This window comes from Marmota monax, unplaced genomic scaffold, assembly GCF_021218885.2.
Source record: "Marmota monax isolate L192 unplaced genomic scaffold, Marmota_monax_Labrador192_F-V1.1 WCK01_AAM20220418_F8-fsc00008, whole genome shotgun sequence".
Taxonomy (NCBI): domain Eukaryota; kingdom Metazoa; phylum Chordata; class Mammalia; order Rodentia; family Sciuridae; genus Marmota; species Marmota monax.
The window spans coordinates 10,792,725-10,808,030 of record NW_026694432.1 but is presented as its reverse complement, the minus strand read 5'-3'; the positions used below and the strand labels follow the sequence as shown (position 1 = coordinate 10,808,030).

The 15,306-nt window shown below is 37.4% G+C and overlaps 1 protein-coding gene and 1 long non-coding RNA gene across 10 annotated transcripts in view; one reads left to right on the top strand and one right to left on the bottom strand.

The window, feature by feature from the left end:
* The window catches only part of Rhbdl2 (rhomboid like 2), a 51,048-nt gene that overhangs the window by 2,087 nt on the left and 33,655 nt on the right, over positions 1-15,306 (bottom strand). For 3 of the 4 annotated variants that reach the window (XM_046468784.2, XM_058570888.1, XM_058570889.1), the window contains exons 6-8: positions 7,183-7,283; positions 4,809-4,869; positions 638-699 (exon numbers count right to left, since the gene is read on the bottom strand). In XM_046468784.2, coding sequence (XP_046324740.1) covers positions 638-699; positions 4,809-4,869; positions 7,183-7,283 — 224 coding nt within the window. Of the gene's footprint in view, positions 1-637; positions 700-2,378; positions 2,585-4,808; positions 4,870-7,182; positions 7,284-15,306 lie in introns of those variants that run through there. The other variant, XM_058570890.1, reaches the window with a different exon arrangement.
* Positions 1-15,306, top strand: part of LOC124109886 (uncharacterized) — a 65,115-nt gene that overhangs the window by 17,672 nt on the left and 32,137 nt on the right. Inside the window, exons 2-4 of one of the 6 annotated variants that reach the window (XR_009224315.1) lie at positions 419-480; positions 815-873; positions 7,216-7,362. This is a non-coding gene — a long non-coding RNA (uncharacterized LOC124109886). Of the gene's footprint in view, positions 1-418; positions 481-814; positions 7,363-10,111; positions 10,266-15,306 lie in introns of those variants that run through there. The other 5 variants (XR_009224316.1, XR_006857122.2, XR_006857120.2 and 2 more) reach the window with 5 other exon arrangements.

Below are 15,306 nucleotides of genomic sequence, written 5' to 3'. Positions count from 1 at the left end.
TAAGTCTGGAGAACTACGGGTAAAACAGAAGAGACACAAAATCCCATGTACACAGAGAAAAGATGTTCTAAAACATGCAAAGCTAAAAAATGTCATTTTTAACCATTCTGAGTACATAAAACAGGGGCCATTGTTTCTCATTCTTCTTGATCATCATTACATTTAGGATGATTCTATATAATGCCAACCAAGAGACTAGGAACTGAGTGGCCATGAGGGATCTCTATGAGAACATCCTATTGAAATGGGATGCAGAGTTGAAAAAATAATAGTATATACACAAATACTCAAATAGAAACTCCAGACTTAAAGATTAATCCCAGCAAAACTTAAAGTCAGTTCTCTTTGTGTTATAAATTCATATGGAGCCAAATTTTCATTACTGTATTTCAATCTGCTTTTTATTCTCTGTGGACAGGGAAATCCTTTCTCTCCTGTTTTGGAATGGCTGTCAACATGGCAAGTGCAGCGATCAGTGAGGTAAGTGAGGACAATCCAAAAGTCTGATTTCCTTACGAGTTTTCTAAAACTTCCAAATGGATATTTGACTGCCCTAAATCATAGAGTTGTATCCCTTATTCAATGACCCTTTTGATAAAAAAATTTTAATTAAAAAAAAAAAAAAAAAGCAACTCACCGGAGACCCATTTTCAGGGACAAAGAACCTTCTGTAGAGAGCAAATCCCATATCTGACACAACTAGAAGGAAAAACACCCTGATGAAGGCCCAGGATCTCCACAATATTGCACCAACTGTTTTTGGTTCCCCTCTAATAATGATATATAACAATTCCTGATTTTTATTCTATTCCAGGTTCCATTCTAAACAGTCTACATGCATTAATTCAGTAATCCTCTCAACAACCCTATGAAGTAGGTACTATCATTATTCCATTTTATATTTATTCATCCAACAAGGATTTATTGATTTTTCTCTGTGTAGCAGGCACAATTCTAGTTGGTATACATGCAGCAGTGAACAGTTCAGAGACAGCCCCATAGAGCTGATGATCTAGAGGAGCAAACAAGCAAAACATACATTATATCAAACAGTGCTAAGTATTGTGAAGGAAATAACAGAGGAAAGTCAAGAATGCCAAGGATAGGATGTGACTTTTAATAGGAGGGAAGATCTCCTGAGAATATGACATGAGGGAGCAGGCCATGCTGATATGTGAAGTAATAATCTGTTCCAAGCAGGAAAAAGAGCAAGCACAAAGTCCCTTTGACAGGAATGTGCCTGGTGTGTTTGGGGAGTTCCAGTGCAGTTGATATGGCTGGATCAGTGGTTTTCAAAATGTGTTTTCCCAAAACCAGCAACACCAGCATTACCTGGGAAGTTCTTAAAAATAAAAATTCTTAGGCTGCACCTAAACCTATGAACAAGAAACCGAGGATGAAGTTCACATTCTGTTTTAAAAAGACTTCCAGGTGATTCTGGACTAGAGTTAAGGACAAAGTGGTAGGTGATGAGATCACACAGCAGAAGATACATTTCATAAGAGCCTTGTGAAGCACTATAAAGACTTTAATTTTTACTCTGAGTAATTGGAAGCCTGTGAAAGCTTCTGATCATAGGAGTGACATGATCTGACTTGTTTTTACAAAGATCATTCTGGCCACTATATAGGAAAAAGATGATAAGACAGCAAGAATAGGAGCAGGGAAACCAACTAGAGGATTACTTGTGGCAATCCAAGTGAAGAACAATGGTGGCATTTTATACATAAAGAAACCAAGACTCCACTCTTATGCACCATACTAATTGCCTTTATTTACCATCAAGAGTACTGAAAATGGACCATGAAAGGAAAGGAGTCCACATTCCTCAACAGAAATGAGAGCCAGAACTTAGACTTTCTTCCTAAGTCAGGTCTGTGCTGACAGAGGAGTTTCTGGGTTGCTTTGCCTTGAAGAACTCTGCCCTACATGTGAGCTTGGAAACATCTCTTGTAGCTATCACATTCCACACCCATCCCCCAGTTCCCTGCGCTCTATTTAGTGAGCCACCGTGTCCTAGGAGATGGAAAGGCCTAGTCCTTGCCTTTGGGAAAACAGCATCAGGACCATGTGTTCTGGCTGGTTTCCCATTCAATATCATATTGATGTTGAAGTCACGGGACAGAGATTGAGGGCGAAATTAACATTAACTCAATGTTAATTTTTTTTCCCCACTACTAGGGATTGAATCCAGGGCACTTTATTACTGAGCTACATTCCCAGCCCTTTTTTCCCCCCAGCCCTTTTTTATTTTTTATTGTGTGACAGGGTCTAGCTAAATTGCCTATGCTGGCCTTGAATTTATGATCTTCCTGCCTCAGTCTCCCTAATTACTGGGATTACAGATGCATGCCACTGTGCCCAACTTTGATTGTGATTTAATTGTAAATGGCTGTTACACAAAGTGCTGGGTAAATGGGGCTGCATCTTTTTTTTTTTTTTTTCTGCATCATATTTTCATTCATCATTTGCATTTCCTGATCCAGCATAAATAACATGCAGGGAGGACTATGAAAGAACTCTGCCAAAGACCAGGGCAGCCAACAGGAAACCTTCACTTTAGTCTTCCACAGCAGGGGACAGCCTCAAAAAAAAAAAAAAAGTCTCTGTGACCATCTCAATTTCTCCATCCCATTTCTCTCTTGTTTATCTTCCCCTTCTTATATCACTGCCTAGCTCTTTCTGCCTCCTAGAGGAGTCTGCTCCTGGGTTGCTGCAGCCTTTAAACTGAAACATGTCTTCCCACCTGAAAAGAGGCCCTAATTCCAATAAACCTAATTGCTGCCTCATTAAAAAGTTGGCACTTTTTTATAATTTTTTTGCGGGGGTGGGGGTTCCTGGGGGTTGTACCCAGGGGTATTTATCACTGAGCTACATCTGTAGCCCTTTATTTTTTATTTTGACACAGGCTCTTGCACAGTTGCTAAGGTTGGACTCAAACTTTGTGATCCTCCTGCCTCAGCCTCCCAAGTCACTGGGATTGCAGGAATGTATTCCTACACCCAGTTATTGACACTATTTTAAAGGAGTTGGCTTTATGTGGATTTTTTTTTTTTAAGGATGAAAATGTGAGATTTTTCTTAACTTTTGCCCAAGGTAAGCTCAGTTTCTTAGTTAAATAACATATCCCATGAATGTGGTCCTTAATCTAATTATCCTTCACAATTAAGGGTAATGTTTACCAATTAAAAGAAAACCAAACAATGTACATGTTTTCAAGAAATGTGTTTCAAATTAAAATATATTTATATTCCTTAATTTGTAATTTTACGAATCTGGTATGTGTTTTTATTCTCATTTTCAAGCCAAAAAACTTTTAGAAATGATATGTCAGGATCAGGGAAGGTTGACAATAGCAGATCCTACAAAGCGACGCAGGTCATGTGGTGATTTTAGTATGCACTAATAATGCATAATAATATAATAATAATAATAATGACAGAACATCACAGAAACCACCTTTGGAGATACACTGCACATGAAGCAAGGGTTTTCACTTCAACTTTGAAAAGCATGAAAATCATTTCCCCACTAAGGATGTGAGGCTTATTCTACAAAGACTTCATGCAGATTGACTAAAGACCCAGGTCACTTGTATGACAACATTTGTTTGCTCAAATGACTGGTTCATGGGTTCTGATGGTGACTCTTAACAACTGAGAAGCTCCCATAGGGGCCAGATATTTGCTTTTCCCTTCTCTTCCAACAATTTTTCCTTAACTTTTTTATTTTTTATGAAAAGAAATTATCTACAGTATGGTATAAGCTATAAACAAGTGAACTCAGAATGAAATATTGATATTTTTATAGTTAAGTGGTTCATAAACTAAATTTAGGATCTTTCCACAGAGGCAGTTGCCCCTGTTCCTATATGTGGAATATGGAAACCTTGATACCAAAAACCCGAAATTTTACCAAGTGTGACCTCTACCTTGGCTTTCAAGTCTGACCCCAGGGTCTGTCCTCCTCCCCCAATTCCCCCAATGGGTATAGCTCCACCGGAAGCAGGCCCCTGAAAACTTACCACCCATGCCTCTGCCCTTGTTTTCTTCTACCTTGTATGTCCTGCTAGTACCCAAATCTATCCTTACTTTCAGACTCAGTTAAAATCCCAGCCTCTCAGGACAGGGGATGTGGCTCAGTGGTGAAGCACTTCCCTGTCAAACACCAGGTCCTGGGTTCCATCCCCAACACCAAAAAGAAAAAAAATCCAGCCCCCCCCCCCACCCAGATGGCGTGTTCTTCCAAACCAAAACTCCTCTAGCGTGTAATTGTAGAATTCATAGAGATTTCAAAAGCCACCTTAGTCACTCTCTTAGCTCTTGAGCTTCTCGGTTCCTTGACCTCCACTCTCTTGTCCTCAGTCCTCAGCTGCCACTCAGAGTTTATATCCTAGATCAGTTTTTTTTTTTTTTTTTTTAATCTGAAAATGTAAAACTTGAGAAGGCAGCAGAATATCTCAGTGGTTTCCAGGCTTTTCCTTTGCAGACAAAAGTCACATACAGTCTCCAACATTTGAAAGAGAAAGTCCAGTTTATAAAACATTATGGTTGAAGTAGAGGGGGCACCTAGAGCTCTGCTTTGTTGGCTTTCCCCACTCTAGAAAGAAACAACAAGCCCAAACACTTCACCAGGCCCCTCTAAGAACCACCCTGAAGTGGTTCCTGTGAAATTCCTCCCTTCATGCCTAATCCTATGAAGCCAACAATTCTTTCTGACCCTAGGCAGTGTTTGGGAAATGTGAAAAGGCCTTTTGAAGGTGGATCCAATTAAACCAAAGGTGTAAAATATTCCCCGAACTCACTTACCTATAAGGATGATGATCAGTAGTCTGAAAATTCCTAAGACAGGAATCATTTCTCGAAAATTCTTGCAAAGAGATAAGTCACAATAATGTAAGCAATCTGTTGGCAAAGGAAACCTCAGCTCTACCCCCTCTTCACCAGCTCTGTGATTGAAACCTATGTTTAAGCATCAGATATTTGCCAAACAAAGCATTGTTGTAACAGCCAAGTTTTTTAAAAAAGTTTTTAAGAAATACAATGCTAGTGCACTTTGGACAATAAAATGAAGCATGGCATTTAATTCTATGATTTATGACTCAATTTAGGGGGCTGTGGGTACAGCTAAGTGGTAAAGCATTTGCCTAGCATGTACAAGGCCCTGGGTTCAATCCCCAGAACTGAGGGGGAAGGGGGAAATTTTATTAGCTGGAAATTATCTAAATATAGATAATAAAAAGTCTACACTGAATATGTCAAAAAATGAATATATGGGTGGATAGTTAGATAAATAAATGCCATTAACCTAAGACTGATGCAGTAGTTCCAAGCTTTTTTTGGAAATACTTATTCGCTACTTCTGTCTACGGCCATACCACCCTAAACGCGCCCGATCTCGTCTATTCACTACTTCTTTACTCTCTTTTCCCATAGTAGCTAGCAAAGACTTAACTAAAATTTGAGTATCAATTCAATTTTTTTTAAAGTAATTTCAAAATAAAGGAAAATGTTGATCAAAATACATTGTTCTATTTTAGCTTTGAAAAAATGTGCCTGCCTGTGATAGCCTTGGTGTCACTTAAAAAACTGCTGAGTCACATACTCCACTTTAATTTACTGAGTTGCTTCTCCCTCCCCTTCAAGTTATTAACTCCCTTCCTATGAAGTGAAGATGCTGCACCAGGGGTGTTAATTCTATTTTCAAGCTTCTGTGAACATGACCTACAGTAAGAAATAATGTAACAACCCACTGCACACATAAATCAAAGAGTGCCTTCTCCTAGTCCATGTGACACACGCTGAAATTTTTGTTTGTTTGATTTTGGAGCCCAGGACCTTCAACTGAGTTCACAACCACTAATGGGTTGTAATCCAACGTTTGAAAAATATTTTTCTAAGAAGTAACTTATACCTCTGGAACAGTTTTAGAATTGCTTGGTATTTGTCCTACTAGAGTGATTTTATAGTATACCTAAAATGGGTAAAAGGTTGAAGCCAAGTCAGGATTTTTTTCCTGTGTTAAGAAATGGTTGGCACTCACATACTATCATGGGAATGTAAAATTATATGCCAGTTTTGGAGGGCAATTTGGAATTTGCATATTGAAATGTTAAGTTTTCACCTAGTAAGTTCACTTCTAGGATTTTATCCTATCAAAAAGAAAAAAACCACAAATGCAAAACATAAATGTAAAGGAACGTTCCCTACAGCATTATTTATAATGTGAAAAGCAAAATGGCCCCACATTTCTTTAATATTTATTTTTTTAATTGTAGTTGGACACAATACCTTGTTTTATTTATTTATTTTTATGTGGTGCTGAGGATTGAACCCAGGGCCTCGCACATGCTAGGTGAGAGCTCTACCGCTGAGCCACAACCCCAGCCCACCCCACTTTTTTTTCAATGAGATTCTGTTAAAAAAAAAAAAATCATGATACAAATATACAAAGGATGCTCTAGAGCCCTGCAAAGGCAGAGGGAGCTCTCTGTGTACTGACATGGGTGGATGGCCAGGATGCCCCATGAAGATGCAGAACAGTACAAGGGGAGGCCATTTCTGTATAATATTGGTGGAGTTTAAATACATATAGAAAAATGTTTATACATGCATGTCAGACTGTTAAAAAGACATTATACTGGGAACCTTGACTTTCTTTTTTTAAACTTAAAATTTTATTTATTCACATTACTTTGTCCTTCCCCCTTCCCTTGCTACTAGAACAGAACCCAGAGGTGTTCTTCCACTGAACTACATCCCAACTCTTTTTATTTTATATTTTGAGATAGGGCCTCAACTAAATTGCTTAAATTCGCCTCAAATTTGCAATCCTCCTGCCTCAGCCTCTTGAGTCACTGGAATTACAGGTATGTGCCACCTTGCCTGGCTAATCCACATTACTTTTGAGATAACAAGAAAATATAAAATATGAAGGATAAACTCTGAGGGCCATATGATTCTCAGAAAGATGAGTATTCCCTAAATATTGTTAAATGAAGATTCTCTGAACCAAGTAACAGTTATTGTTTTGGAAAAAAGCGGAAGCAAAGGAGATAGCTCAATGGTAGACCACCTGCCTAGCATGCCCAAGGCCCTGGGATCAATTCACAGCACTGCAAAAATCATCATCATCATCATCATCATCCTCCTCCTCCATAGATTCTGTTCCCAAAGTTCTTACCACTAGAACATTCATAAAATAACCTCCCATCAGGGCATAGACTCCTCCTGAAGCACCCACGAGAGACCTGAGTGGATCAAAAATGGAACTGGCAAGGGAACCTAAAGAAATAAAACGCAAAGGATCAGACATGATGAGAAACATGAGATACAAATCTTTCCAATCTAAGGTAAAAGTTTGGTAAGTTTGGGCCATTTTCACATTAACAAGCAACAAATTCATTTTATCACTTGTATACTATATAAGTAGAGATACATAGTTTATCCTTAATTTTTCTGAAACATTAAGTGTTTATTAGAAAAGTAGTATTACAGAAACAAGAGCATAAACTCTGGAGCTAAATTTACCAAATGTGTGATATGAAGAAGTTATTTAACCCTTCTATGCTGTTTTTCTACCTACGGAATAAGGATATTAATAGATTCAATGAGTTATTGGGGATGTAAATGAGTTGGACACACATATATAGTACTTATAATACTACATGAAATGTTATAAACTTGTGAACTATTATTTCAAAATACTCCATATATTTAATCAAACTGTCAAAATACCTAACATTCCAGTATTATCTGAAGGCTGTGTTTCTTTTTTCTTAATATTTATTTTTTAGTTGGACACAATATCTTTATTTAATTTATTTATTTTTATTTGGTGCTGAGGATCAAACCCAGGGCCTCAAAGATGCTAGGCGGGCACTCTGCAGCTGAGCCACAATCCCAGCCCTCAAGGCTATGTTTCTTATGGAATCAAGATGTAGCCTCAGAATCCTTATTAACATACTATTTAATCAGATTCCCCTAAGCAAGATGAATTTATTTCCTAACCCAATCCTTGATCCCTGGACCAAACAATGCTTTACAAACCAACTCATGCAAACTCTAATACAATGTTTTGAGCCAGACAAAGTGGTGCACACCTATGATCCCAGCAACTCAGGAGGCTGAGATAGGAGGATCACAAGTTCAAGGCCAGCTTGGGCAATTTAGCAAGATCCTGTCTCAAAATAAAAACATAAAAAGTACTGGAGATGAAACTCAATAGTAGAGCATCCCTGGATCCAACCCCAGTACCAAAAACAAACAAGTTGGGCCTCAGACAACAAAGACCAGTGTACCCTCAGAGACAGGAAATAATTTAGGTGAGGTATTTATTGCTGAGGTACTTATTACCTTAAGCAAGATTACAGCCTGCAGTTCATGAAGAGAGAACCCAGGCTGATCCCACCAAGCCAGAAGTTGTTAAGATGGAATTTAAGGTACAGAATAGATCTAGGCAACTTGAGTTCATAAGACAGGGTACTAGAGAAAAGAGAGCTGCACACAAAGAAAGAAGCATGTGAGGAAATTACCAAAGCCAAGGAAAGAACCACCAAAAAGCATGTGGGAACACCACCTGTTGCTCACACAGCAAGCACCAAAAAGGCTAGATAACTTCTAAACAAAAACTTCATAATTCATGGAACATTGGTTAGAGTACACAAAAGGAGCCTGACCAGTAGTGAGAATAATTAGCATTCAACCTGACTTGAAACATAATTTCACATAACAAATCCTACCAGAAAAGATCAAACTACCTTCAAGTATCATCTAACAAGATAAAATGTATGGCCTCCAGTCAAAAATGATCAGACATGTGAAGAGGCAGAAATGATGAGACACAAGAGAAAAGTCAACCAAATTAAACTTACCCAGAAATAACTCGTGTTAAATTTAGGCTATAAAAGCAGTAAACAATTATTCAACTGTATCCTTTGTGTTCAAAAGTTAAAGACATGTAAGATATAAAACAGATTCAAATCAACTCTCTAAGGATGAAAACTGTAATGTCAAAAATTATAAAAAGTAAACTAAGTAGGTTTGATGGCAAATTAGACATTGCAGAAGAAATATTTAATGAACAGACACAGAAATGGAAACTATCCCAAACAAAACACACAGAATATTTTAAAAATAAATATAGCATTAGTAAGCTATAGGAAAATTTCAAGCAGTCTAACAAATATATAATTGAAGTCCCCAATAAAGAAGAGAGAAGTCAAATACAGAAAAACTATTTGAAAAAATTAAGGTTTTTTTCCAAAGTCTGATGAAAACTATAAACCCACAGATTCAAGAAGCTCAACAAATCCCGAGCACAAGAAACATGAAGACAATTATACTAAAAAACAAAATCAAGTTGCTCAAAACCAGTGAAAATTTTCAAATCCAAAGTAAAAACACATCTTTTATATTAGGGAACAAAGATAAGAATCATAATGGATTCCTCATTGGAAAACACACGGCGAGAAGACAGTAAAGCAATATATTTAAACTACTGAAAGAAAAGTAGTGTCAAGTTTGGATTCTATACCTCTTAAAAATATCTTGCAAAAATGAAGGTGGGGCCAGACGTGGTGGTGCACACCTCTAATCCCAGTGGCTCGGGAGGCTGAGGCAGGAGGATCTCAAAGCCAGCCTCAGCAACAGTGAAATGCTAAGCAACTGAGACCCTGTCTCTAAATAAAATACAAAACAGGGCTGGGGATGTGGCTCAGTGATTGAGTGTCCCTTAGTTCAATCCCCGGTACCCCACAAAAAATAGTGAAGGACGGGGCTGGTGGGGTAGTTTAGTGGAAGAGCATTTGCCTAGGTTTTATCTCCAGCACCAGATTTAGAGATAGAGCACATGCTTAGCATTCCTGAGACCCTGAATTCAGTCTCTAACCCTCCCATCCTCCAAAAGAAGAGATAAGGCTCACTATTTTTTCCAGATATAGAAAACCTGAGAGAATTGACCTACAGACCATACCATTAGAAGTGTTAAGGGAAGTCTCAGGCAGATGGAAAAAGATCTGTGGGAAGCTGTTCTCACACGTGATTGGGTACCTCCCTGACTGGGTGTGAGGTACTCAGACCAGCTGAGTCAGAGCTTTCCCCACGCTTTCCAGGTGCGAGGGCCTGTCTGTGTGGGGATGTGACTGACCATTGACCTGAAAACCAGTCACTGACCCTGACCTTGGAATGCTGTCCCCATTGACCTTCATTGGATGGAATTTTCCCCTGAATTTTTTGTTCCCCAATAAAAGCTCACTCTCTGGCATACCTCTCTCTCTCCTGCTGGTCTCTTGTGTAAACCTTGCTACCGCCAGGTGGCTCGAGGCAGGAGCCCGGAGAAACTGTCTCTTAGCTGGGCAAGAAAAAGGTAAAATGTGTCTTTATTTTGATCTCACTAGTTAACTTCTATGTTTGGAACCTCTAGTTTGAAGCTAGCGTGCTGGTCGTGCTGGTCATGCGGCAGAAAGATCTCCAAAGGAAATATCAAGCTGCACAAAAGAATGATGAGCACTGCAAATGATAAGAACATGAGCAAACACTACAACTTTTGTTCTTATCATTTAAATCTCTTTAAGAGATAATAATGCAGGCTGGGGTCATAGCTCAGTGGTAGACCACTTACCTACCACATATGACTACTGGGTTCAATCCTCAGCACCACATAAAAATGAATAAATAAAATAAAGGTATTGTGTCCATATACAAATATAAAAAAATTTAAAAAGAGATAATTATGTAAGCAAAAATAATAATGTGGCCAGACATGGTGGTGCACACCTGTAATCCCAACTACTTGGAAGGCTGTGACAGAAGGATCACAAGTTTGAGGCCAGCCTCAGCAACTTAGCAAGACTCTGTCTCAAAAATTAAAATCAAAAATAATAGTAATAATGTAATGTGAGATTTATAACATGTAAAAATTAAATGTATGATAATACCAGGCTAAAGAGGATAAATGGAAGTATCTAGTTTATAAAGTTATCATTATATTCAAAGTGATATAATATCACTTGAAAGTGAGCTGTGTGATAAACTAAAGACAAATACCATAAACCCTAAAGCAAACACTGAACTAGCAAATCAGAGAATTATAGTTCATAAGCCAACAAAGAAGATAAAATAAGATCATAAAAAATACACAACCCCTCTGAAACTCCCTGAACTTGGGGTTCAGGGGATTGATTGATTACAACAAAAGCTGTACCCTCTGAACCTGGCTGCAGCCAAATAAAACAGTTTCCTGCTGGAAAAAAAAAATACACAACCCAAAAAAGGCAAAAAGAGAAAATAAAAACAGGAAAAAAGGAACACAGAACGAATAGCAACATATTGAGCTCAAACCTAGTAATATCATTAATCACAATAAATGCAAATGGTTTAAACACCCAAATTAAATTAAGGGTTTATGAAATTGGATTAAAAAAATAGGATCCAACTATATGCTGCCTACAAGAAATGTTTAAAGATAAAGATATAAATTAGGTTAAAAATAAAATGATAGAGAAGATATACTCACACTAATTTAAAAGAAGATGTTAGGTTTTAAAGTAAATTTTAGAACATACAGTGTTATCACAAATAATTTAATTTCATACTGACAAATGGATCAATTCATCAGGAAAACATAACAATCCTAAATGTTTACATACCTAATAATAGAACTTCAAAATAAATGAAGCAAAAAATGAAAGAACCACATGATAAACAGACAAATCTATCATTATAATCAGAGATTCAACATCCCCTTCTTAAACTATAGAAAAAATAGACAGAAAACCAGTAAATCTATAGAATAAACATAATAAAACTGACATAAATGACATTTACACAATATTCCATCCAGGAACAGTAGAACACACATTCTTTTCAGATACACAGAATACTTAACCAACAGGCCATATTCTGGACCATAGGACAAGCCTTAATACACCTGAAAGGATTCAAGTTATACAAAGTTTGTTCTTTGACCATAATTAAACTAGAAGTCAATAGCAGAACATCTCTAAAAAATCTGCAAATATTTGGAAACTGAATGGCACACAGTAAATAACCCATGTGGAAAGAAGAAACCAAAAGGAAAACTAGCAAGTAAACAACATATCAAAGTTTGAGGCATATTGCCGTTGTGCAATACTTTGGGGAAAATGTATAGCATTAAACACCGGTGTTCTAAAAGAAGCAAGTTCCAGTTGGTAGCCTTACAGTCCATCTTAAGCAAACTAGAAATAGCAAGTGAAACACCAAGTAAATAGAGGAAAGGAAACAATAAAGACCAGAATAGAAATCAGTGAAATGAAAAACAAAAAGGATCAGTAGAGAAAAAATAATGAAACCAAAAGCTGGTATTTCTTTTTTTTTGGGGGGTGGGGGGGTGGGATGGGTACTGGGGATGGAACTTGGGGGCACTCAACCACTGAGCCATATCCCCAACCCTATTTTGTGTTTCATTTAGAAACAGGATCTCACTAAGTTGCTCAGTTCCTCGCTGTTGCTGAGTCTGGCTTTGAACTAGCAATCCTCCTGCCTCAGCCTCTTGAGCCACTGGAATTATAGGTGTGGGCCACCATGCCCAGCAAATGCTGTTCTTTCATTGAGAAGATCAATAAATATGATAACCTCTAATCAAACTAATCAAAGAATAAGGAAAAAATGCAAATATTTTATTCTAATATCTGGAATGAAAAATATTATACCACTACAAATTCATTAGCTATTAAAAGATGGCACATACCTGTAATCCCAGCAGCTCAGGAGGCTGAGGCAAGAGGATACAAGTTCAAAGCCAGCCTCAGCAAATTAGTGAGGTCCTACACAACTTAGTGAGACCCTAACTCAAAAATAAGAAGGCCTGGGATATAGCTCAGTGGATAAGCATACCTGGGTTCAATTCCCAGTACTAAATATATATATGTAATGGGGGGCCACATGTGGTGGTATACACCTATAATTCAGCAACTCAGGAGGCTGAGAAAGTAGGATTCCAAGTTTGAGACCAGCCTGGGCAATTTAGCAAAACCATCTATGAAAATAAAAAATAAAAAAGGCTGGGGATGGGCTGGAGTTGTGGCTCAGTGGTAGAGCACTTACCCTGCAACTGTGAGGCACTGGGTTCAATCCTAGCACCACATAAAAACAAATAAAGGCATTGAGTCCATACACAACTAAAAAAAGATATTAAAATGTTGGGGGCAGGGCGCTGGGGATGTAGCTCAGTAATACAGTATGCCTGGATTTAGTCCCCAAGGCCACAAAAATAGGAGTAATAATAATAATAGAATACTATAAGCAATTTTATGCCAATAAAGATGACATCTTAGATGAAAAGAACAAATCTCTTGAAAAACAAACTACCAAAGCTTACTCAGAAGAAATAGCCCAAATAGCCTTGTGTCTAATAAAGGAATCAAGTTGTAGTTTAAAATCTCCCAACAAAGAAAAGAACTCCAGGGCCAGATGGCTTCACTGCTGAATTATAACAAACATTTAAGGAAGGACTAATAGTTGTATACAAACTGTTCCATAAAATTGAGGAGCATGAAATACTTCCTGTTTTATTCTGTGAGGCAAAGCATTAGCCTGTTACCAAAATCAGTCAAAGACTTTACAAGAAAACTATAGTCCAGTATTTCTCATGAATAAATAAATGCAAAATTTCTAAGCAAAATTGTAGCAGGTAAAATCCAGCAATATTAAGAAAGGATAATACATCATGACCAAGTGGTATTTATCCCAAAAAAAGCAAGACTGATTTAACATTTCAAAATTAGTCAATGTAATTCAGACAAAAAAAAGAAATGATCATGATAATAGACACAGAAAAGGCATTCAACAAAATCCAATACCCTTCTGTGATTAAAAACGCTAAACAAACTAGGAATGTAAGGGAATTTCCTCAGCCTAATAAAGAGCAAGTATGAAAAATCCACAGCTAACATCACTCTTAACAACAAAAAAACTGGATCGTGGGCTGGGGTTGTGGCTCAAAAGTAGAGCGCTTACCTAGTATGTGTGAGGCACTGGGTTCAATTCACAGCACCACATACAAATAAATGAATAAAATAAAGGTTCATCAACATCTAAGAAAAATGGAATCTTTCCCTTTACGATCAAGAACAAAGAGATTCAGTCTCCTATTTTGGCATTATGCTGGAGATTCTAGGCAATCAATCAACCTATCAATCAATCAAAGGCATCCAGATTAAAAAGGAAGGAGTAAAACTGACTCTGTTCACAGACATAGCAATTTGTGTTGGAAATCTAATGGAATTAACACCACCAAAAAAAAAAAAAACCTACTAGAAATAATAGATGAGTCTAGTAAAGTCAATATAGTACACACACACACATACAAAAAAAAATCAACTATATTCCTGGGCAATAGCAAGGAAGAATCAGAAATAGGAATTTTAAAAATAGATATGTATGGTGGTACATGCCTATAATACCAGCTACTCAGAAAGATGAGGCAGGAGGATTATAAGTTCAAAAGTCTGAGGTCACCTTGGACAATTTAGCAAGACCCTACCCCCAAATTAAAAAAAAAAAAAAATTGTAAAGGGTTGGGGATGTAGCTCAGTAGTAGAGCACTCCTGGGTTCAATCTCCAGGGAAGAAAGGAAGGAAGGAAATGTTTTAAATAAAACCATTTACAATTCATTAAAAATACAAGCTTGCCTAGCATGTGCAGGGCCCTAGGTTCAATCCCCAGCACTGCAAAAAAGAGAGAGAGAGATACACAGAGATAAATCTGACCAGAAATGTACAAGATCTAAACACTGAAAATTTTAAAACATGATCAGAAGAATTCTGAGAAACCCAATAAATGGAAGGATATATTGTGTTCATTGGTTGAAAGTCTTAAAATTGTTAAACTTTCAATTCTAGCCAGGTGTAGTGTGCAGGCCCATAATCTCCGCTACTTCAGGGGCTGAGGCAGGAGGATCACAAGTTCTAGGCCAGCCTGGGCCACTTATCAAAACCCTTTCTCAAAATTTTAAAAAGGGTTGTGGATATACCTCAGTGGTAGAATGATCATCTAGCATGCATGAAGCCCCAAGTTCAATCCCCATTACTGAAAAACAAAATGTCAGTTCTCTCCAAATAGATCTATAGATTCAATACAATTGAAATCCAAATCCCAGCAGATTCTTTTTGTAGAAATTATCAAGATGATTAATATAGAAATGCAAAGTATCTATAATAGCCAAAATATAAAAACTTTGAAATAGAACAGTATTGGAGTGCTAGCCCTTCTGATTTCAAGACTTACTAGAAATCTACAATAATCAAAGCAGTGTGATGTGAAGATA